Below are 24,672 nucleotides of genomic sequence, written 5' to 3' on the forward strand. Positions count from 1 at the left end.
CTCACTAAGCGCTTTAAGTTGTGTTTTCCATAATTACTTCATTTAATTCTTTCAGTATTTTAAGTTAAGTACTCTTAGTAACTCCATTTTATAGATGAAGAAACATTAAATAACTTGCTCAAGGAAACTAGGAAAATTAGCAAGTAGCAGAGCTGGTATCTGAACCCAGATTCTGATTCTTAATACTACACTCTAACCTCTTAACTATTAAACTATACCACCTCCCTTCAGACAAGGTAGGAAAACTAAAAACCCAAGGATTTTCCCCTTTTCGTATTTTTCTCTGTTGTGTTTGTATTGTTCTCAGTGTATCTGAGGTTTGTTTAGAATCCAACTAAAACAAATTGCTCCTGACAAAATATATTATCTGGAAGTTAAGAGGGCAGACAAAGGAGTTAAGCTAAAGGTAAAATATTTGCTGACACAACCCTAATATATTTAACTTACTGCCAGGAAAGTCTTGTTCAAGGCTAAAAATAAGTCAACCAGAGACATTTTAGTGCTGCCCATCATTAAAATAAAAACAATGTCTCTGGGTAGTGGTATCCCTACGTAACAAGACATCATTCAAACTGAATACCCATATGCCAAGCTCCCAATTCATGTATCACTACATCTTTGTTTCATACTTCAGAAGGGCATAGAATTTCTAAAATAATGTTTACATCTAGGACTGAGATTTCTAGCAGACTGAAGCTTTTTTTTTTTTTTTTTTTTTTTTAAAGCTCTTGAGTATATAGAATAATGGTAAATTATTATCTAAATTCTTAGGAGAATCTCTACTGGAGTCATGTTTTACAGCAATCAGCTCAGTCTTGCCCTGTGGAATCCTACGTATTGTGGAATTAGAACTGAGACCTGGAGTTGCCTTGATCAGCAGAGAAGCTCCGATTATTCACTATGGAAAAGAAAGGCAAGACCCCAAGTAACCTTCTTGTTCTTTCCTATCCCAGTGAAAAGTACCAGAATAATACGTATTCTTTGTTTTTTGCTTTGAGATACAGTTTACCTTTAAGAGACAAAATGGACAAATAATGAAGAAATTAAACTGATATCCCAAAGTATTAATTTATTTCAAAGATAAAGAGTAGTATTTATATTACATAAATTGGAAAATTGTGGTAGTATTATTCAACTCTAAGGCTTAAAGGCAAATAATAGTAATAGCATCAATGGGATTAATATGAATTAGCAATTGGACTAGATTTTATATTGATAAGACAAAAGCTAGAAATTCCCATAATTCAAAAGCCTGAAACACTGAAGCTACCAAAAAGGAATTATCCCAACAAAAAGACACTTGAAAATTCACCTAACTAGAGCTCTGATTGTGGAACTTCTTGCATAGAATCCCTACTTTAATACAGTTTTGGTTAACTACTTTAATAATTCATTAATACTAAACAAGAGTCCCACTAAATGAAGAAAGATGCCCAATATCTGGGGTGTTTGAGAAACAACTGAGTTTCAAACTGGAACTTATTTTGAATAATTAAGATATCAACATATAAAAACTCTCATTTTCAGGAAAGAAGGGGATAATTCACCTACCCTATCACCATTCTCCTCACACCATACAATTCAATCAGCAAATGTTATGAGATAACTATGAGCGAGCATGTATATCAGCAACAGAGCCTGCATTCCGAAGCAATGCTATACAAATTAATTTTGACTATGCTTCTATTGTTAACTGTTTGCATAACAACAAAGTCACCAGTGTAACAGAAACTGCAAACTGATTTGTGAACTGGCAACCAATGCCTGGAAAATATTCTTGTAGCAGGTTATTAGAAATTATGCATGCTACCCTGAAATTTTCTCTGTTTGGTGGATGAACATCTCACCTGACATTTCATTTAAAAGGAACAAAAATCCAGCCTCCCACATGGTAGGGCATCTGGCTGGATAAACTATACTGAATACTTACCTAGAGCTGTAAAATCTGAACCTGATTTGAACAGAGCTGAAGCTAGGAGCTGAAACTGTAAAAGAAAAATAAAAGCAAATTAGCTAGCTAAGAACATTGGAGAAAAACAACTTCTATAACTTGGACCATTGATTAGCCATTGTGTCTTTGCACATGTGTTGCATAGGTCTGTTCATCAAACAGTGGCAAGAACAACAACACAGTTAAAGAATATGCTGACTTTTTTATTGGGCCACTATTATCATTTCCCAAACACTGTACCAAGTCCTGAAATTTATTTAAAAATGTATTAATATCTGTATTTATTAAGGAACAACAGGGGACCTGAAATAAAAAAGAAATTTCTCATTTGGAGATATATCATATATGTACAATGCCCTGGGCACCATTACTGAATTTTTAGTATGTATACATTCTCACCTCAAAAATAAATACATGCCACTGTAAAACTCCTGATGTGTCTGCTTTGCAAATCAAACTTTGGGGAAAAAAGCATAGTTATTATGTATAGGCCATTTCTAAGTTACAACGTAGATTGTGATTCTACAATCATGTATAAGTATATTGTTAAAACTCAAAGGTCTTTTTTTTTTAAACACAGAAATAATGTTCTATATGTTGATTAGATTCCCAGGGTAGCCTGTTAAGGGAACAGATAATGTAATTGAAAAATGAGGAAACAGAGTAAGACAAAACTACTGTAGCACTGCTGCTAATTTAACAAATTTGTAAAAAAATAAAAATTTAAGAGAACTATTCATATTCATCTTGAATGATGAAAAAAGGCAAATCAAAGGAAAGAATAAGAGTAGACAAAAGGATGCATATAGCAACTCTCAATGGAGTTACCTGACACTTTTCAAGGCTTGAGAGGTTGATACGTCTGATTCCTCATGATATATTTCATATATGCTTGCAACCTTCATTTCAGTTATTAATCACATTTAATATTTGTAAACCATGATTAATGTTCCCTTGAAGGGCAGAAATTAAACAAATATTCCAGAGGTATCTAAATATATTTTGGGCATCAGTCCTTCATGAGATAAATCTACTGCAAGTATTGTTTAGTTTATTTTAATAAAGTCTTTCGATGAGCAGAAATGTTAAGTTTGTTGAAGTCCAATTTATCAAGGTTTTTCTTTTTAGAATTGGTTTGTCTATTTCCTAAAAAGGAAAAACAAAAAAACAAAACAACAAAACAACAACAACAAAAACACCTTGCTGGAGTATTCATAGGGACTGCATTAAACTAAAGATCAATTAGGAAAAATGGGCATCTTAAAATTGTAGACTTCTGTGCTGATTTGAAGCTGTTATAAACCCCAGAAAAAGTCATGTTCTTTTAATCCATTCCTGTGGGTTTAGACCTATTGTGGGTGGAATCTTTTGACTGGGTTGTTTCAACTGAGATGTGACCCACCCAATTCAAGATGGGTCTTAATCTTTTACTGGAATCCTTTATGAGGATAAAAGAAAGAGAAACACCCAGAGATCTTGGAAAGGAAAGCCCCAGGAGAAGCAAGCAAGGACCCACAGAAAGTGAAAGAGCCAGAACCTGAAAGCAATGAAACCCGAGAAAGAAGGATCAGCAGACGCCAGCCATGTGCCTTCCATGTGACAGAGGAACCTCGGATGCCATTGGCCTTTCTTCAGAGAAGGTATCATCCTGTTGATGCCTTAATTGAGACATTTTTATGGCCTTGGAACCATACATTTGTAAACAAATAAATCCCCATTGTTAAAGCCAACCCATTTCTGGTATATTGCATTCTGGCAGCTTTAGTAAATCAAAACATCTTCCAAATCATAAATGTGGTATCTCTCTCCATTTATTTAGATCTTCTTTAAATTTTTACAATAGACTTTTTACTACACATTAGATATTTCTGATGCTAATATGTTAAATTCTAAATTTTCATTTTCCAAATGTTTATTGCTAGTTTAAAAATAATTTTTTTTTTTCCTATTGACCTCATATCCTGTAATCTTGCTAAATTCATTTACTGCTGAGGACTTTTTTTTAATAAACTCTGTGGGATTTACTATGTATACAAATATGCCATCTGCAGATAATTTTACTGGTTCCTTTCTGACCTAGATGCTGTTTATTTCTTTTTCTTGCCTTATCGCACTAGCTAGGACTTCTGGTATAATACTGACTTAGAGGTGTTCATGGCAGACATCCTTTCTTTGTCATAATCTTAGGAAAAAGGGTATAATGCCTCACAATTGAGTATGATGCTCACTGTAGGTTTTTCATAGATGTCCTGTTTATTAAATTTAGGGAGTTTCTTTCTATTTATAGTTTGCTAAGAATTTTTATCATGAATGGGCATATTGTCAAATGCTTGTCTTCATTTATTGAGATGCTCTATGTTTTTTTTCCTTCATTCTGTTAATGTGTTGAATTACACTGATTGATTTTAAAATGTTAAACCAAGTTTGTATTCCTAGGGTAAACCCCTATTTGGTTATGGTGCATTAAACCTTTCATGCATTCAATTAGCTAAAATTTTCCTAAAAATTTTCCATCTACATACACAAGGGGTTATTAGCCTGTACTTTTCTTGGCTTGTGATATCTTTGTTGGGTTTTTATATCAGAATTAGGTCGGCTTCATAAAATGATTTAAGAAGTGTTCTGTGACACTCTGATTTCTGAGTCTGGGTAGAACTGGTATTTTTTCTTCCTTAACTGGTTGATAGAATTTACTGATACAGCCATCACACCTAGAATTTTTTTGTTGGAAAGCTTATTACAAATTCAATCTCTTTAGTAGACACGGAGTTCCTTAGGATTTTCTATTTCTTCTTGTGCCAAGTTTGATAGTTGTGCCTTTCAATGAATCTGTCCATTTCATCAAGTTCCTGAATATGTTGACAAAGTTGTCCATAATACCCCTTTATTACCTTTGTAAAGTGTGCAGGGTTTGTAGTGATTTCCCCTTTTCTTTGTGATACCGATAATTTATGTTTTCACTCTTCTTCCCTTGATCGATCTTGCTAGTGGTTTATCAATTTTATTCACTTTTTCAAAGAATCAACTTTTCACATTTTTAATTTTCTCTATTGTTTCCTATATCACTAATTTCCTATCTTCCATTTATGTGGGTTCAGTTTGTCCTCTTTTCTAACTCAGGTGAAAGATAAACTTCATTGGTTCTACATACAGAAGAATGAGGAGAAAACTACTTTTTTTTTTTTTGGCTTTTAACAATGGGAATTTATTAGCTTATAACGTTACAGTTTTTTTTTTTTAATTCAGTCATTTTTTATTTTTAGTACTTTTAAAACATTTTTTATTGTGAAATATACAGGCAGAAAAATTAAAAATTTCAAAATACAGCTTAACAAGTAGTTACAGAGCAAATTTCAAAGTATAGTATGGGCTACAGTTCCACAATTTCAGGTATTTCCTCTAGCTGTTCTAATACATTAGAGACTAAAAAGAAATATCTATATGATTCAGTAGTCATAATCTTTGTTAACTCCTCCCTCTCATCTGATCATTCTCTCAATTTTCAGAGATATTTGGGCAATAACCAATCTTACTTTTTCATGTTGAAAAGGGGTATAAACATTATGGGGTGAGAGGGATGCAACTGGTTGATGTTCTTGGAGGGACTGGTACCTCTGGGTTTCAGGGCTTAGCTGGCATAGGAACAATCTAGATGCTTTAAGTTTCTGGAAAATAAACTTAGTGAGTGAAACTTTTATAGAGTCTCAGAGAGGGACCTGGGTATTCTTTTAGGGTTTTCAGAAATACTGTTGGTTGGGGCTTGGCATACTGTGGCAATTTGCAATATCTGGCTGAAGCTTGTGTTAAAAGTAACCTCCAGAATAGCCTCTCAACTCTATTTGAAATCTCTTAGCCACTGAAACCTTATTTTGTTACATTTATCTTCCTCCTTTTGGTCAAGAGGGCATTGTCAGTCCCATGGTGCTCATCCCTGGGAGTCATGTCCCACATTGCCAGAAAGACTTATACCCTTGGAAGTCTTGTCCTATGTTGGGGGTGGGAGGAGGAGGGTAATGAGTTTATTTGCAGAGCTGGGCTTAGAGAGAGAAAAGCCACATCTGAACAACAAAAGAGGTTCTCTGAAAATGACTCTTAAGCATAAATATAGGAAGGCTTAGCTTCCCCATTAAAGAAATAAGTTTCATAAGAGCAAGCCTTAAGATCGAGGGCTTGGCTTATTATACTAGGAGTCCCTAATGCTTGAAAGAGTATCAGCAATTTCCCAGGTGGGGAAGTTGAATAATTCCATGTTTTTTCTACAGTCCTTCAAGGGACTTTGCAAATACGTTTTTATTATCTGCCCAAACATACTCTGGAATGTATAAGGGTATCACATTAAACTATACAGAATTATAAGATCTCATTCCTATTCCAGGCTCCATGTGTTTAGGTTGTTTAAATGAACTGGCCAGACAGGTTAAGTTAGATTGTGTGCTACAAAAAAATTTAAATTTTATACAAAATAAACATTTCTTCCTTTGATGTTATACAGAAGGTGAAGTTTGAAAATACAGACAATATCATCCTTTACCCTGTATTCTGATTTACCTTTGTCCCAATCAGATGAGCTTCATTCATATCTCTAACTAAAGTCTGATCTCTTTTTTTTTTCGGCTTCTTAAACAGTTGCTATTCAAATAGAGTAATGCTGACTTTCAGAGCTGCAGGACTCCAACTCTGAGTCTTAGGTGTCACACAGGTACCCAAAGTTCCAGGGAAATACCAGTTTATACACATAGAGCACAGCATCTCAGAATTTAGAAATAACACTTGAAACTCAGGAATAAATATGACTCCTGTATAGCTTACAATCTAGGCCCTAATTTTCTTATAAGTATTTTCTAAATGAGCCCATACAATATGTGTCCTTTTGTCCTCAATGTTCGTTCACCTCATTGCATGCCTCATGACTTCATTCCTTTCTGTAGTCACACAATATTCCATCATGATGTATACACCACACTTCACCCTTCTGCTGAAAACTGCTATTTTAACAATCTGATAAATTAAGTGGAATGGATAATATGTTCTGCCTTAGGATTTTAACTGCTACCAAGAGATACAACACAATCTGAATAAAGACCTCTCTTCCAAACTCTGGATTTAAATATCCAACTGTTCCCTCAACATTTCAAGTCAGTTTTCTCACGGATATCTCAAATTAAACATATTCAGAGTTATACCGCTGATCCCATTCCCCATCCACTGCCACAAACAACCTCTACCCAGAGACTTCTTACGTCGGTTGATAGTAATTCCATCCTTCCAGTTTTTTCAGGCCAAAACTTTGGAGTCATTTCTTTCAAGTTTTTCATCCAATCCATCACAAAATTCTGTTGGTTCTATCTTTAAAGTATATCAGAATCCCATATATTTTAATTCTTACCACTTCTACTATTATTACTTTGGTTTGAGCTACAAGAATCCCTTGCTTTGATTCTTACAACCTCCCTCACAGGTCTCTCTGCTGCCATCCTTCTTCCCACTTCATATATATGCAATACAGAAATCAGAGTGATACAAATAAAACGTAAGTCAGGTCATACTATACCTCTGCTCAGAATCTTGAAATGGCTCCTTATTCATTCGGAGTAAAAGCCCAAGTCCTAACAGTGGCTTAAAAAGTCATTAACTATTTGTTCCCCAATCCCTGCTTTTATCTCTGATCTCATTCCTTACTACTTTCACCCTCCCTTCCTCTACTTCAGCCACACAGGCCTACTTGCTGTTCTCCTGGACCATGACAGAATCATTCCTATTCCTTTTGCCTGGAATTATCTTCCCGAAATTAGCTGCTTAGATCACTCCCTCAGATCCTTCAAGTCTTTGTGCAGATCTCTTGCTAAATGAGACCTATTATGATCGTCTTATTTAACAATTTAATTGCCCAACTCTTACCACTTATATTTAAGATCTCCCTTAACCCTGTCTTTATTTTTCCACAGTACTGATCAAATTCTAATTTACTACATAATTTGCTTATTTAATATGTTTATTATCTCTGCCCACTGGGATGTAAGCACCTGCTGGCCAGGGATCTTGTTTGGTCCATTGATATGTCCCATGTGCCTTCTAGAATGCCATATTACAGGGATTCAATACATATTTATTAAATCAATGACATCAATACTTTGGAAGCTCAGCAGAAGTAAAATTAATACAAAATGTATCATACTGGCTGAAAATGATTTTTCTCATTCCTTATATAATCGTATCTGATTATGGTAGAATTGATTTAGGCAACCTTTTCTGGGGCCTTTTCTAAAAAAAACTATCATTTTCATCAAGTATACTAGAAGTTCATCATGAATTCAGAACCCATGTTCTGGATCCTGGAGACTGATGGAAAGTAAAGAACCATTATTTGGTATATAGATGGTAGTCAGTCATTATTTTCCTTATAAGAGGCATGGTGATGATTACAATGATGATGATGATGATGATGATGTTGCTGATATGATGATCATGATGATAATCACCAAAGAATAAAATCTAAAAACCACTTTCAGTTACTGATCAAATAATTTAATATAATGAAAATGTTGTGAAATATAGAGAGCAAAAACAAGCTAATACAGAAAATAACAGTAAGCCCTTCCTCAGTATCTAGAATCGTAAAAGTGAAGATCTACAAACCTCACTAATAATTCAAAAGACTGTACTTGAACGGTTAAAAAGAAATTTCTTCCCCCAAAACAGATTATTGGAATGGTAAATGTCTGAATAGTTCAGTTAAATCTGTCCACACAATTAAAAAAAAAAAAAATCCTGCAAGTTATTCTGCAATTCTCAATGTCTGGAGTATTTTCAGTTTTCTGCTACATTAAGTGCAAACAAAGGCGAATTTTAGGGTGATGGTTTTGTTTTGAAAGTTACTGAGGTGATTTTAAAACAGACACACACACATCTCACGTCATTTTTACTAACTTCTGCTAGGGCTAAACAATCCTTCATAGATCAAGCTTTTAAAAAATTGAATGGAAGCCTGCAGAATACAAAATCATAAGTTGTTACACTCAACAACAGAAAAAATAGAAATCTACCAAATTTTAAAAATGGCTCTTTAAATTTGAGATATGTCCCTGTTCTGATTTTTCCTATTAGCCTACCTTTATGAACATACAGTCTGTTTTCTTTGGCCTACTTGCGGCTCACAGAGCTGAAATGATTTATTTGCAATATTTTATTATGGTGTTTTAAAAAATAAGTGAAAAATTATTGTTCCAGGGTATAGTCATTTTATGCAGAATATGAAGAAAATATAAAGAAATCTATTTAAAACTCTCAAATGCATGGTTTTACTAAATAAACATTAACAGACTCTTCACAATTGTGCACAGTTTTAAGCTATAGTGTATTAGAGCAAATGTATTCTGCTATTTGGCAAAACTATCATAATTTCTCCTATTTCAAATAATAAGTTTCATGAATTGACTGAAGACTAATGGAAAGTCAACTATCTATCTCCCTTCCAGGGCACTGTAAACAGTGTTTGGTTGATTCTCCAAATGAAGAATCGTAACTAATATCGGATAAGAGACACAGAACTTATTTTCACGGTAGGTAACCATGAGAGAATAGCTCCTTGTCTTGGTGCCAAAGACATACAGGCCCTTTTACTTGAAAGAACAATGAACCTAGTGCCTGAAAGTGAGTCAACATTAAATCTGAAACCTGTGTAAATGCTGAAAAGAGGAAAGCACTGTTTGATGCTGCTATTACAAAGTTAAAGCTAAGCAACAGCTAACAAGAAAATGGATGTAAGGGATAGAACTACATATAATCAGCACCAATTCTGTGAGTGGAACGTAAAATGGGCTGTAGTTCAGATGTTGTTAGATGAACTATGAAGAAGGATGGCTGACAAAAGGAATCTCAGAAGTTCGTGGAAAGAGGCTGTAAGAGCATGAAACTGGTTGCAGGTGCATTCACACAATATGGACAAGCATATATACCCATAAGAATATTAAGTCTTTAGAAATAGTTACATCTATCCAATATTCTGTAATAGATAACTGACAAATAATCATCTCCTACTGATTTCTCAAGTTTAGGAACCAATGAATGAAGTTAGTAGTAGCCTATAGTAAAGCTGTACTGCTAAACATTCAAAAAACTAAACGTTAAGGCAGCAGAGATTCCACTCCCAATCCTTCTCCACTTTCCACAAAATCGGGGAGTTTTCTCTCTCTCGAGGGATTTAAGTATCAACAGATAAGTTTATATCGAACTATTTTGTAATTCTTAAGTAGAATAAATATGGGACTATGGAAGAAATAAAAATTTCTATTTCATTCCTCACACACAAACTTAATGTCTAAGTCAAAACTTTATACTAGAATCCTTTCAGAATGGATCAGGTGTTTCTTTGTGTGACTTGAATCTCATATTATCATAAGAAAAGGGGCCTATTCAATTTGTATTTCAGCTCTCAGATTCATTTTTAAGATTAGTAGTGTCATCTTAATTTCCTTATTTTCCTTTAAACACTCAGGAGTAAAATCAGCAAATATACATTAGAAAGATATTTAAAAAACATACTCAATTTCCAGTTTAGTCATGCCTTTACCTCTTTTGTTTCTTCTGGGTCTGAATGATCCACAGTTATATAAAGATCATTTTGTAAATATTTCAGAGCACTAAGGGGATCCATTTGGGCCTTTTCCTCAAACCTAGAAAAAGAAAACAAGAATAATAATTGTCTGTGGTTAGAAATAAACATCAGAAGTGTCCTCAGACCTGGAGTGGATTACATACACTATATATACAGGAGTTATTCTGAATATCTAAAAAACTTGGCTTGGGAATTCAGAAGCAAGAATCCTGCCATGTAGGTAGCATAGATGTGGAGTCCCTGGAGATATAATGGTGATGCCCAATGATCATGAGCAGTTATGGGCCAGAGACTAGGTAATAGTGTACCCTGTGACATAAGGGTCCAACCTTCACTTAAAACTACAAACTAGGATTAAATCAACTACAAAACACAGTGAATACGGTAAATATTTTACATAACAACTGTAAAACAACCAATGTAGTTAATACTGAGACTCATAAAAAGCAAGTAAAGAAAAAAATTATTGATATATTTTCCACTGGAGGTAACTAACAGTGGAACCAAGTAAGTATAGTCCCAGATTAGGTCTTTTTAATGAGACTGTTTTCATGTCTCAGTCAATAACAACAATAACAGAAACAACAATTGAAGCAACCACTTATCAAGCATTTGTTGTGTGCTAGACACTGTACTAAGTATTTTATGTATCTCTTCATTTATCCACATGATTATCATCATTTTTAAAACAACAAATAAGAAACTGAGACCCTAATAATTAATTTGCACAAGATAAGAGCTAGTACATGGCATAACAAGAATCAAACCCAGATCTATCTGATTCCAAAGTAGAAAAGGAAACAAAGAGTTCTCTTAAAAACAACAGCAACAACAACAACAACCTTGTTTGGGCTATTTATCTATTTAAATAAGATAATGTCTCTTGGCCATAGCATAATTATACATGGTGTGCCATTGTCTTTGATGTAGTCTTGTGGGGCAGACACTTTGGTGCTGATTAGATTTGCTTGGAATGTGCCCCACCCAGGGTGATGACTCTGAAGAGATATTCCCATGGAGGCATTCCCATTCAGGGTGAGCTTTGATCAGTGGAGCCATATAAATGAGCTGACTCAAAGAGAAGGAATTCAGTGCAGCTGTGAGTGACCTTTTGAAGAGGAGCAAGCGTACTAGAGAGGAAGTCCTGGGAGAAAGCCATTTTGAAACCAGAACTTTGGAGCAGATGCCAGCCACGTGCCTTCCCAGCTAACAGAGGTTTTCCGGACGCCATTGGCCACCCTCCAGTGAAGGTGCCCAATTACTGATGTGTTACCTTGGACACTTTATGGCCTTAAGACTGTAACTGTGTAGTCAAATAAACCCCCTTTTTATAAAAGCCAATCCATCTCTGGTGTTTTGCATTCCTCAGCATTAGCAAACTAGAACACATGGATTTTAAAAAATAAATTGGTATGCTTTTCAAAATACTACACTTAGAGAAAGAAACGTAAACATTTAATTTCCTTTGGATAAGAAAAATGGTAGAGTCTTTTGCAAATGGAAGGCTGTTGGTGTTCAGGTTGATAGCATCAACATATTTCTTATCCTTAGACCTAACCTCAGTGATAGGATATCTGTATCTCAGGTAGGGGTAACAACTAGCAAAATATTATAGCTCTTTTATATCAGACAGCTCCCTGAGAGTGAGAACCAGACTTACAGCCTTCAGATAAATGTGCCTTAAGTGGAGGTCATGTTACTCCACCAAGCTGTCTACAAATGATTAGCACTTGAGCCAAAGGCAATCATCTGGAGCTTGATCAGCAGCTTATCAGGTGGCCTGGCAAAATTCTTTCCAATACGGACACTTACTCTAGGGAGCCAGATACTCTCTCTTAGAGAATTTGTGTGCAAGATAACATGGAACCACAAAGGCAGATACACACAAAGAAGGCAGTAAAAAGAAGTCATGAGATGGCAGATACCATGTATGTATGTATGTATGTAGGTAGATAGGTAAGTAGGTAGGTAGGTAGGTAGGTAGCAGGTTGTGTGTGTGTGTGTGTTTGTGTGTGTGTGTGTTTATGTAAATGCAGAGAGGTCTGAGGTTGAGGGAAAGTAGAGTCAGGAGTAGTCAGTAGAACAGGAGAAGCAGACAGAGAAAAAGCAAAGAGAGAGACAGGCTTTATTACAAGGAAAGCTACTATAGTTGCTACTGGGCTACCAGAAATCTGGTTTCCTAAACAATCCTCCATTAGGCCATAATGTTCAAATGCTGAGATGATGCCTTAATTCCCTGGACATTCTCATAACACATTCTCTCTCAGCTGAAGTATCCTAAGCATGTTTTTATTTTCTGCAATCTGAAATAATACACCAAACACAACTACCATCTTATAAAATCCAGCAGAGATCAATTTTCAGGAAAGTATGTCTTCCCTATTCTAAGTAGTTTTTGGCCTGAATGAACTTATCACTGGACTTGAATTGTAGTCTAGAATTCTATTTCAGCCAACAGTTTTGCCCTGTTCCTACAGGAACAGAAATTAACCCTTATTTTAAAAAGTGGGTTTCCTTTCTTTCCCTCCTTTACTGCCCAAATCATCAGAGTTTAGAAACTTAAATGTTATAGGAAAAAAAGAGGTGGTAGTCTATTTATTGTATCATTGGGTACCACTAAGAAGAAGAAGACGACTTTTCCTTGGCAAAGAATATACTTTATTCCCTCAACATTCATATTTAACTAATCAGAGTAAATAATTGTTTTCTATAAGAAAAACAAACAAACAAACAAACAATATGCCAACACAGAAATATCGGGTAAGCTTCTCCACAATGAAAGAATAGCTGTCTAATTTAGTACAAAATTTGACTTAAAAAGGACAATTTTCATACTCTACCCAATTCATAGAAACAAACTTCTGTCTATCTGCTTACAGGATAGCACTGACCCTCAAATTCTCGAATCTACTGACGAGTTTGGTAAAGTAAAAGGTCTGTATTTCTTCAAATGTCTAAAACTTACCTTTTATTAAAGATTTTAACTAATAGTAGACATAATCCTCTAAAATTAAAAATGAGTCTGATTATTTTTTAAACTTTATTTATCAACAAATTGAAAAACATTTCAAAAACAAAACAAGGAATAAGAAAAACAAATAACCTAAATTAACTACATTGCTTCCAGCATGTTCCTACCATACCCCAAGAAAGTTAACAAACCATAGTCACTCCTGAGCATTCCCATAACATTAAGATTACTCTCCATAACTTATGTTCTTATTAGATTATCATCCCCCCTTCACTAGCTGCAGTCTATCTCTAGGTCCCCTACATTCTACAACATAAAATATTTATTTTACATTTTTCACAGAGTTCACATTAGTGGTAACATACAATCTCTCTCTTTTTGTGTCTGGCTTATTTCCCTCAGCATTATGTCTTCAAGGTTCATCCACGTTGTCGTATGTTTCACAATCTCACTCCTTCTTACTGCCATGTAGTCCATCGTGTGTATATACCACATCTTGTTTATCCACTCATTTGTTGAAGGACATTTGGATTGTTTCCATCTCTTGGCAATTCTGAATAATGCCGCTATGAACATCGGTTTACAAATATCTGCTCATGTCACTGCTTTCAGATCTTCTGGGTATTTACTGAGAAGTGAAATTGCTGGATCAAAGGGTAACTCACTGTCTAGTGTTCCAAGGAACCGCCAGACTGACCTCCAGAGTGGCATTATACAGTCTCACTAGCAATGAATAAGAGTTCCAATTTCTCCACATCCTCTGCAGCATTTGTAGTTTCCTGTTTGTTTAATGGCAGCCATTCTTACTGGTTTGAGATGATATCTCATTGTGTTCTTAATTTGCATCTCCCTAATAGCTAATGAAGATGAACATTTTTTCATGTGTATTTTTAGCCATTTGTATTTTTTATTCAGAGAAATATCTTTTCATATCTTTTTCCCATTTTATAATTGGGTTGTTTGTACTATTGTCGTTGAGTTGTAGGATTTCTTTATATACGCAAGATAGCAGTCTTTTGTCAGATGCACTGTTTCCAATGGCTGCCTCATCACCATTTTGACAAATTCCTTTGTGGTATAGAAACTTTCAATTTTGAGGAGTTCCCATTGATCTATTTTTTCTTTCGTTGCTTGTGCTTTGGGTGTAAGGTCTAAGCAGCGACCTCCTAATACAAGATCTTGAAGATGTTTCCCTACTTTATCTTCTAGGGGTTTTATATCACCATCTCTTATATTGAGGTCTTTAATCCTCTCTGAGTTAATTTTTGTGTAGGGTGTGAGGTAGACGTCCTCTTTCATTCTTTTGATATGGATAACCAGTTCTCCCAGCCCCATTTGTTGAAGAGACTGTTATGTCCCAGTTCAGTGGGTTTGGGGGCCTTATCAAAGATCAGTCGACCATAGATCTGGGGGACTGCTTCTGAATTCTCAATTTGATTCCATTGATCAATATGTCTATCTTTGTGCCAACACCATGCTGTTTTGACTACTGTGGTTTTATAATAAGCTTCAAAGTCAGGAAGTGCAGTCCTCCACTACGCTTTTCTTTTTTAGAATGTTTTTAGCAACTCAAGGCATCTTTCCTTTCTAAATAAATTTGATAACTAGTTTTTCCAAGTCTTCAAAAGTAGGCTGTTGGAATTTTGATTGGAATTCTACTGAATCTGTAGATGAGTTTGTGTAGAATTGACATCTTAACGACATTTAGCCTGTATCTCCATGAACACAGAATATTTTTCCATATTTTTAGGTCCCCTTCTATTTCTTTTAGTAAAGATATGTAAGTTTCTACGTATAGGTCTTTTACATCCTTGGTTAACTTTATTCCTAAGTATTCGAATTTTTTAGTTGCTATTGAGAATGTAATTGTTTTCTTGAGTGCCTCTTCAGTTAGGTCATTTCTAGTATACAGGAACATTACTGACTCACGTGCATTAATCTTGTATCCTGATACTTTGCTAAATTTGTTTATTAGCTCAAGTAGCTCTACTGTCAATTTCTCAGGGTTTTCCAGATATAAGTTCATATCATCTGCAAATAATGACAGTTTTACTTCTTCCTTTCCAATTTGGATGCCTTTTATTTCTTTGTCTTGCTGGATTGCTCTGGCTAGCACTTCTAGCACAATGTTGAGCAACAGTGGTGAAAGCGGGCAGCCTTGTCTCATTTCTGATCTTAGAGAGAAGGCTTTCAGTCTCTTACCATCGAGTACTATGCTGCTGTGGGTTTTTCATATATGACCTTTATCATATTGAGGAAGTTCCTTTCAATTCCTACCTTTTGAAGTGTTTTCATCAAAAAAGGATGCTGGATTTTGTTGATTGTTTTTTCAGCATCTATTTAGATGATCATTTGATTTTTCCCTTTTGATCTGTTAATGTGTTATATTATACTGATTGATTTTCTTATGTTGAACCATCCTTACATGCCTGGAATGAACCCCACTTGGTCTTGGTGTATGATTTTTTAAATGTATCTTTGGATTTGATTAGCAAGTATTTTGTTGAGAATTTTTGCATCTATATTCATTAGGGAGATTGGCCTGTAGTTTTCCTTTCTTGTAACAATCTTTACCTGGTTTTGGTAGTAGACTGATGGTAACTTCATAAAATGAGCTAGGTAGTATCCAATTTTCTTCAATTTTTTGAAAGAGTTTAAGTCATATTTGGCATCAGTTTTTTGGGAAAGTTTGGTAGAATTCCCCTGTGAAGCATCAGGCCCTGGCTTTTATTTGTGGGAAGCTTTCTGACGACTGATTGGATCCCTTTGCTTGTGATTGATTTGATGAGTTCCTCTATTTTGTCCCTAGTCAGTCTAGGTTCTTCATGTTTTTTCAGGAAATTATCCATTTCCTCTAAATTATCTAGTTTGTTGGCATACAGTTGTTCATAGTATCCTTTCTGATTATTAAAATTTCTTCAGGATCTGTAGTAATGTCCCCTCTCCCATTTATTATTTTGTTTGTTTGGGTCTTTTCAATTTTGTCAGTCTAGCTAAGGGCTTGTCAATCTTGTTGATCTTCTCAAAGAAGCAACTTTTGGTTTTCTTTATTCTATTTTTGTTTCTTTGTTTTTGTTCTCTGTATCATTTATTTCTGCTTTAATCTTTGTTATTTCTTTTCTTCTACTTGGTTTAGGATTAGTTTGCTGTTCATTCTCTAGCTTCTTCAGTTGTTCCACTAGTTCTTTGATTTTAGATCTTTCTTCCTTTTTAATGTATGCATTTAGAGGTATATATTTCCCCTTCAATACCACTTTCACTGCATCCCGTAAGTTTTGATATGCTGTGCTCGTTTTCATGTCTCTACATATTTTTCAATTTCTCTTAAAATTTCTTCTTTAACCCACTGATTGTTTAGGCGTGTGTTGTCTAACCTCCAGATATTTCTGAATGTTCTAGATCTTTGATGGTTATTGACTTCTAGTTGTACTCCACTGTGATCAGAGAATGTGCTCTGAATAATTTTGTTCTAGTTTGCTAATGCTTCCGGAATGCAAAACACCAGAGATCGACTGGCTTTTATAAAAGGGGTTTATTTGGTTACACAGTTCCAGTCTTAAGGCCATAAAGTGTCCAAGGTAACACATCAACAATCGGGCACCTTCACTGGAGGATGGCCAATGGCGTCCAGAAAACCTGTTAGCTGGAAAGGCACATGGCTGGCATCTCCTCCAAGTTCTGGTTTCAAAATGGCTTTCTCCCAGGATGTTCATCTCTAGGCTCCAGTTTCTCTCCAAAATGTCACTCTTAGTTGCTCTTCAAAATGTCACTCACAGCTGCACTGAGTTCCTTCTGCTTGTCAGCTCATTTACATGGCTCCACTGATCAAGGCCCACCCTGAATGGGCGGGGCCACGCCTCCATGGAAATATCTCATCAGAGTTATCATCTACAGTTGGATGGGGCACATCTCCATGCAACAATCCAATCCAAACGTTCCAACTCAATCCCACCAATATGTCTGCCCCACAAGATTGCATCAAAGAATATGGCTCTTTCTGGAGGACATAATACATTCAAACCAGCACATTCCACCCCCTGGACCCGAGAAAAACATATTCTTTCCAAATATAAAATACATTCATCCCATCACAATATCACAAAGACTTAAATCATTTCAGTAACAATAGTTAAGTACAAGATCTCATCAAAATCAATTATGGGCATGGTCAGTCCTAAGGCATAATTTTCCTTTGGCTGTGGTTCTGTGAACTTAGAACAAGTTATGTGCTTCCAATATACAAAGGAGGGACATTCACAGGATAAACATTCCCACTGCCATAAGGAAAACCTGAAAGGAATACAGGGTTCACAGGACCAAAACAGTTCCTAAAACCCTCAGGACAAACTCCATTAGATTTCAAAGTCTGAGAGTCATTAACAGAACAATGTTGCATCCTTGGAGCTTGAGAGAGCGGGAGTCTAACCCTTCCTAAAGGCCTTTGTGGCAGCCCTTTCCTCTCCAAATGCTTGGGTGAGTGCTCTAACATATCCACACACTGGGGAGACCACCTTCTTGGCCCCACCCTCCTCAAACATGGGGATTCCCTTCCATCTCCGGGGCACACGCTCAACCCCTTCAGAACAGTGGGGTGGCAGCCAGGCTCTTCCCAACTCCCTGGGAATGTGCTCCACCCTCTTTGGGACCTGGATGGCAAAACTCTTCTAGAGCATAGAGGCAGAATGCCCATCCTCGACCTCTGGTGCAAACTCACCCTTTCCATGCATGTGGGCCACTCCGCTCTCCCAGCCCGAGACCTCTTGACTCCACACCTCAACCTCCATGGCTCTGTCCTTGAAGAAATTTTTCCTTCAATTTGTTCCTTGTCTGTCTGTTCCAGTCCAGACCGGGAGCATCTCTGTCTATAAAGATCTCGCAAAAATTCTGTCGGCTTCGCATGAAGCACACAGGGGTCAAATCTATCAGACAACAGGACTTTCCACAAATCCTTTCTGCTTAACTCCTTTTCCAATCTTGGCTTGTACTGAAATAGCGGCTAGGTTCCAGGTTTGGTTACATCGTCATGTTGGGCTGTAGCTTCTAGGGATCCAAGCCCTGGAAGCCTGGAATTTTCCAAACCATCAGTTTCTGGTTTCTTTGAATCCAAGAGTTCAGTTCTAAGTTTATCTCTGTCCTCTTGCATTTTACTGTTAAGTTCCAAGTAGAAGCCAGGCTACTTCTTCTATATTTTGCTTGGAGATCTCATCAGCTAAATATTCCAAGTTGTCGCTTTCAAATTCTTCCTTCCATCTGACACCAGGACTCAATTTTGCCAAATTCTCTGCCACTTTAAAACAAGATCGCCTTTCTTCCAGTTCACAAAAACACAGTCATCATTTCTGTTCAAGACCTCATCAGAAGTATCTTTAGAGTCCATATTTCCACAAACAGTCTCTTCAAAGCAGTTTAGGCCTTTTCTATCAAGTTCCTCACAATTCTTCCAGAATATTCCCCTTATCCATTTAAAAAGCTGCTCCAACATGTTTGGTATTTGCAAACTCAGCAGCACAAGCACCCCACTTCTCTGGTACCAAAATCTGTTCTAGTTTGCTAATGCTGCCGGAATGCAAAACACCAGAGCTGGACTGGCTTTTATAAAAGGGGTTTATTTGGTTACACAGTTACAGTCTTAAGGCCATAAAGTGTCCAAGGTAACACATCAACAATCGGGCACCTTCACTGGAGGATGGCCAATGGCGTCCAGAAAACCTCTGTTAGTTGGGAAGGCACATGGCTGGCGTCTGCTCCAAGTTCGGGTTTCAAAATGGCTTTCTCCCAGGACATTCATCTCTAGGCTTCCATTTCTCTCCCAAATGTCACCCTCAGTTGCTCTTCAAAATGTCACTCACAGCTTCACTGAGTTCCTTCTGCTTGTCAGCTCATTTATGTGGCTCCACTCATCAAAGCCCACCCTGAATGGGTGGGGTCACGCCTCCATGGAAATATCTCATCACCTACAGTTGGATGGGGCACATCTCCATGCAACAATCCAATCCAAAAGTTCCAACTCAATCCCACCAATATGTCTGCCCCACAAGATTGCATCAAAGAATATGGCTTTTTCTGGGGGACATAATACATTCAAACCAGCACAAATTTCAATCTTTTAAAATTTATTGAGGCTTGTTTTATGCCCCATCATATGATCTATCCTGGACAAAGTTCCATGAACACTAGAAAAGAATGTCTATCCTGGTGATTTGGGATGTAATGCTCTACATATGTCTGTTAAGTCAAATTCATTTATCACTTTGTTTAAGTTTTCAATTACTTTATTGGTCCTCAGTCTGGCTGATCGATCTATAGGAGAGAGTGATGTGTTGAAGTTTCCCACAATTATTGTGGAAACATCTATCGCTTCCTTCAGTTTTGCCAATATTTGTCTCATGTAATTTGGGGCATCTTGATTGGGTGCGTAGACATTGGTGATTGTTATTTCTTCATGTTGAATTGTCCCTTTTATTCGTATATAGTGTCCTTCTTTGTCTCTTATGACAACCTTGCATTTAAAGTTGTGAAAGGAGCAAGAGAGAAGCAATTCACCACATACAAGGGAAACAACGTTAGACTAAGTAGTGACTACTCAGCGGCCACCATGGAGGCAAGAAGGAAGTGGTATGACATACTTAAAATTCTGAAAGAGAAAAATTGCCAACCAAGAATTCTTTATCCAGCAAAACTCTACTTCAGACAAACAAATGCTGAGAGAATCTGCTAACAAGAGACCTATCCTAAAAGAAATACTAAAGGGAGTCCTACAAGCTGAGAAAAAAAGAAAGGAGAGAGAGGTCTGGAGAATAGAATTAAAGAGTTTTGAGAATTTAGAGAGGACCTAAAACTGAAAGAGATTAATGGTCCTTATTACCCACAAAAGAATTTAGAAACAGAGATATGAACTAATCAGAAGAAGCAGGATACAGTGTAATTCTCATGACATTCACTTAGTTCAATATTCTCATTTTCTGTTCTCTTTTCATTTGAATTTCATGGACAAGTGCAGAAATGATCTCTACTATTAGCCTTATGATAACAGCAATAGACAGTGGCTCAAAGAAAATTCAGCAGGAAGTATTAATGGTTCAAGTAAAGTTCAGCAGGAAGGTAAAAGTTTTAAAGGCAACTTTTGGTATTTGATTAAAAAAAACTTATAGGATTCAAGTATCATATTATAGTTTAATTACACATAATGCTAAGCAGAGAATCATGGGGACACAAACATATAAAAATGACAAACTAAAGAAAGAATGAGCAGAATTTTGTTTGAAATAGTTATTCATCTCTGTTTTCTAATAATCAGGCTTACAGGCTGCAGTGTATGTTCACTCCATTATGTCAAGAACTAGCAGAAATAGACAAGAGGCCTGGACTTGGGAAACGAAGATATACTGTTCATGTTGAGAAAATCACAGGTGAATGACTTTGAACTCCAGGCTTATGAAGGGAATTTAGGATTGGGCTTATAGTCATCATGGGGTCTCAAAGGACTTGAAATAAAACAGTTCAAGTAAAAAGTTTTAATTATATTAATTAAATTAATTACTATTGTTAAAGGTACTCACAATGAAACAGCAAGGAAAATAACTTACTTTCTTATCATTTAGCTAGCTGTTTACTACTATAGATATAGAGCCTATAATAGTGACCTAGTATATGTTTAATTTGGGATCCAAATGGCAACAATTTATCTCTGTATAATACTTAAACAATTTACAAAGTGATTTCACATACATTATCTCATATTGAAGGCTTCCTGATCTCTCTCTCTTGAATCTGGCTCAAATATGCAACTATCTACTTAGATATTTCAAACTTAACATGTTCAAAATCTGAACTCCTGATCTTCTCAAATACTGCTACAACCACAGCCTTCTCCTACTTAATTGATGGCAATATCATCTTCCAATTGCTTCAACCAAAAACCTAGGAGTCTACTAGTGATGTCAGCAACATGGTGGTTAGAGGTTCCAAGATTTTATTCCCCAACAGCAACACTAAAATATCAGCAGAAACTGGCAGAATCAACTTTTTCAGAATTCTGGAAAAGAGATAAAAGGGTTAAAATAACTGGGCATGTGCTGAACTAAGGAAAAGGCAACTTAAAAAAAGGAAAACCTTGCGGAATTTTACTAGCCATTTCCCCACACACTTCCAGATTCGTGTGGGCTGGCCTGTGTTCCCAGTGTAAGTCCATGGTCCTGGGTTCTGAAGGGAATAGAGTAACCCTTATAAGCTTATTGGCACCTGTATATTTGTGACAATACCTCTGGTGGTAGCCTGAAGGACTCATTCAGGACTCTCACTTCTGGCACACCAGTCACAGAATTTACTCTGAACAGCAGAAGCTGCTGCTAAAACGCCCTAAGAAAACAATCAAACCACAGCTGCCTGGGGCAAAGGATTACCTGCTAAGATTAAAAATAAACAGGAAAGACTGCAAATTTCCTGGGGGCAATTGGAGGAATGCCCCTATAAAAATGGAAGCTGATAAGGCCAAAAGCTTATAACCACGCAAGACCCATTCTCAGAAAAGATCTGAGAGGACACTATGATTTCACCTTGGGCTATTCTTTAGGACCACTATAAGGCTGTCTAAGAGCCAAAGGATATCACAAACACAGAGCCAATTCACAAAGAGTGGGTAAGGTGTTTTTTTCTTAAGTTATTTTTGTTTGTTTGTTTTGGTACCTCTTGACATTCAACGAAATCTGTCAACAATATTAGCTGTACATAAGCTTAAGGAACAGAGGCTTCAGTAAACAGACTACTATAGCCTTCAAAAATTAGAAAAGAAAGTAAGAAAAAAACCCAGAAAACCCTGGGAAGGGGTAGAATCTGATTTCCAAAGAGTGAACACATTAAATTATTAAAATGTCCAGATTTCAACAGAAATTACAAGGCATACAAAGATATAGGAAAAGAAGACTCACTCATTCAAAAGAACAAAATGAAGCAAGAGAAATCATCAATGAGAAAACCAGACATTGGACATTTCAGACATAGACTTTTAAAAAACTGTCTTAAATATGCTCAAAGAGCTAAAGAAAAAAAAAAAAACAGAAAAAAGAACTAAAGGAAACAAGGAAAACGACAAATGACAAAATGAGAATTTCAATAAAGAGACAGAAATCATGAAAAGAAACCAAACAGAAATGCGGGAATTGAAAAGTTCAGTCACTGAAATTAAAAGTTCCCTTGCAGGATTTAATAACACAATGGACCTGATAGAAGAAATCAGCAAACTTCAATACAGGACAATTGAAATTATTCCATCTGAGAAACAGAAAGAAAGAATGAAGGCATGCGAACAGAGCCTAAAGAGACCTTCAGGCATACCATCACACAAATTAATGGAAGTCCCAGAAGGAGAAGAGAGAAAGGAACAGAAAGAATATTTGAAGAAATGTTGGCTAAAAACTCCCCAAATTTAATGAGACACGAATATACACATCCAAGAAGCTCAAAGAACTTTGCAAATCAAAACCACAATAAGATACCACTTCACACCCAGTAGAATGGCTATTAGTAAAAACAAAACAAAGAACAAAACAGAAAATAACAAGTGTTGGAGAGGATGTGGAGAAACAGGAACACTTCCATTGTTGGTAGGAATGTAAAATGGTGCAGCTGCTGTTGCAAAAAAATTTGGTGGTTCCTCAGTAAGTTAACTATCGAACAACCCTGTGACCCAGCAATCCCTCTTTAGGCATATACCCAAAAGAACTGAAAACAGGGACTCGAACAGATACTTGTACACCAGTGTTCACAGTAGCATTATTCACAACTGCCAAAAGGTAGAAACAACTGAAGTGTTTCATCAATAGATGAATGGATCAACAAAATGTGGTACATACATATAATGGGATATTAATCACTCATAAAAAAAAGGAATGAAGTTCTGATATAAACTATAACATGGATGAACCTTGAAGATATCATGTTGAGTGAAATAAGCCAGACACAAAAGGACAAATACACGATTTCACTTATATGAAATATCAAGAATCTGCAATTCACAGGGACTGAAAGTAGATTACAGGTTACCGGGGGCTAGGGAAGGTGGGGAGGGTAGGAAGTTATTGCTTAATGTAAAGAATTTCTGTTTGGGGTCTTGAAAATGTTTTGGTAATGGATGACGGCACAATACTGTGAATATAAATGGTATCACCAAAATGTACACATATTAAGTTAAAATGGGAAATTTTGTGTTGCATATGTTACAATTTTTTTTTAAAGACTACTCTTTTGTATACATAAAGCAAAACAAAACAAAACAAAACCCAGGAGTCATTCTTGACTGCTCTTTGTTACATCCATATCCAATCCATGAGGAAATTCTGTTGGCACAATCTTCTAAGTTTATCTAGAATCTTACTATGTTTTGTCAATCTCTTTTGCAGAGAATCTTTTCCTCAGTCTGTCCCTCAAATTGTGATGTTCCTCAGATAATGCCCAACACCCCTTTATTCTCACTCTCCCTAAGCAAGTAAGGTTACTTGCAATTTTAACTGAATATTAAGGTAGACCTCACCAGTCAGGTGGCTCACGAATCGTAGTGCCAGTCCAAGCCTTTCCTCCAAATCCTCACTGATGATTTCCACTTGTACAGACTCCTCAAACCCAAAGTGCCCCAAACTGAATTAATCTTTCCCAACAACTAAACTTGCTGCTTCTGAGTAAGTCTCCATTTTCATGAAAGCCGTTTGATCTTTACAGAGTTATTCTAGTAAAAGGTAGAATGATTTTTATAAAACCTAAGCCTGAACATGTCACTCCTCTACTAAGATTCTTTCAATGGCTCCCCTTTCACTCAGAGTAAAAGTAAGGCTTGTCAACTCGGCAGGTGAAATCACTGCCCTCTCCCTAAGTGGGACCTGACACCCAGGGGTGTAAATCTCCCTGGCAATGTCGGATATGTCTCCCAGGGATAATCTGGACCCGACATCATGGGATTGAGAACATCTTGACCAAAAAAGGAGATGCAAAATGAGACAAAATAAAGTTTCAGAGGCTGAGAGATTCCAAATAGAATTGAGAGGTCATTCTGGTGGGCACTGTTACGCACTAATAGATAACCCTTTTTAGGTTTTAATGTATTAGAATAACTAGAAGTAAATACCTGAAACCAACAAGCTGCAA

The 24,672-nt window shown here is 36.3% G+C and overlaps 1 protein-coding gene across 1 annotated transcript in view; it reads right to left on the reverse strand.

The window, feature by feature from the left end:
• Positions 1-24,672, reverse strand: part of MKLN1 (muskelin 1) — a 228,747-nt gene that overhangs the window by 10,806 nt on the left and 193,269 nt on the right. The window contains 2 exon segments of the mRNA XM_037836141.1: positions 1,931-1,985; positions 10,521-10,623. Of these exon segments, the coding sequence (XP_037692069.1) occupies positions 1,931-1,985; positions 10,521-10,623 (158 nt within the window).

This window comes from Choloepus didactylus, chromosome 5, assembly GCF_015220235.1.
Source record: "Choloepus didactylus isolate mChoDid1 chromosome 5, mChoDid1.pri, whole genome shotgun sequence".
Classification (NCBI taxonomy): domain Eukaryota; kingdom Metazoa; phylum Chordata; class Mammalia; order Pilosa; family Megalonychidae; genus Choloepus; species Choloepus didactylus.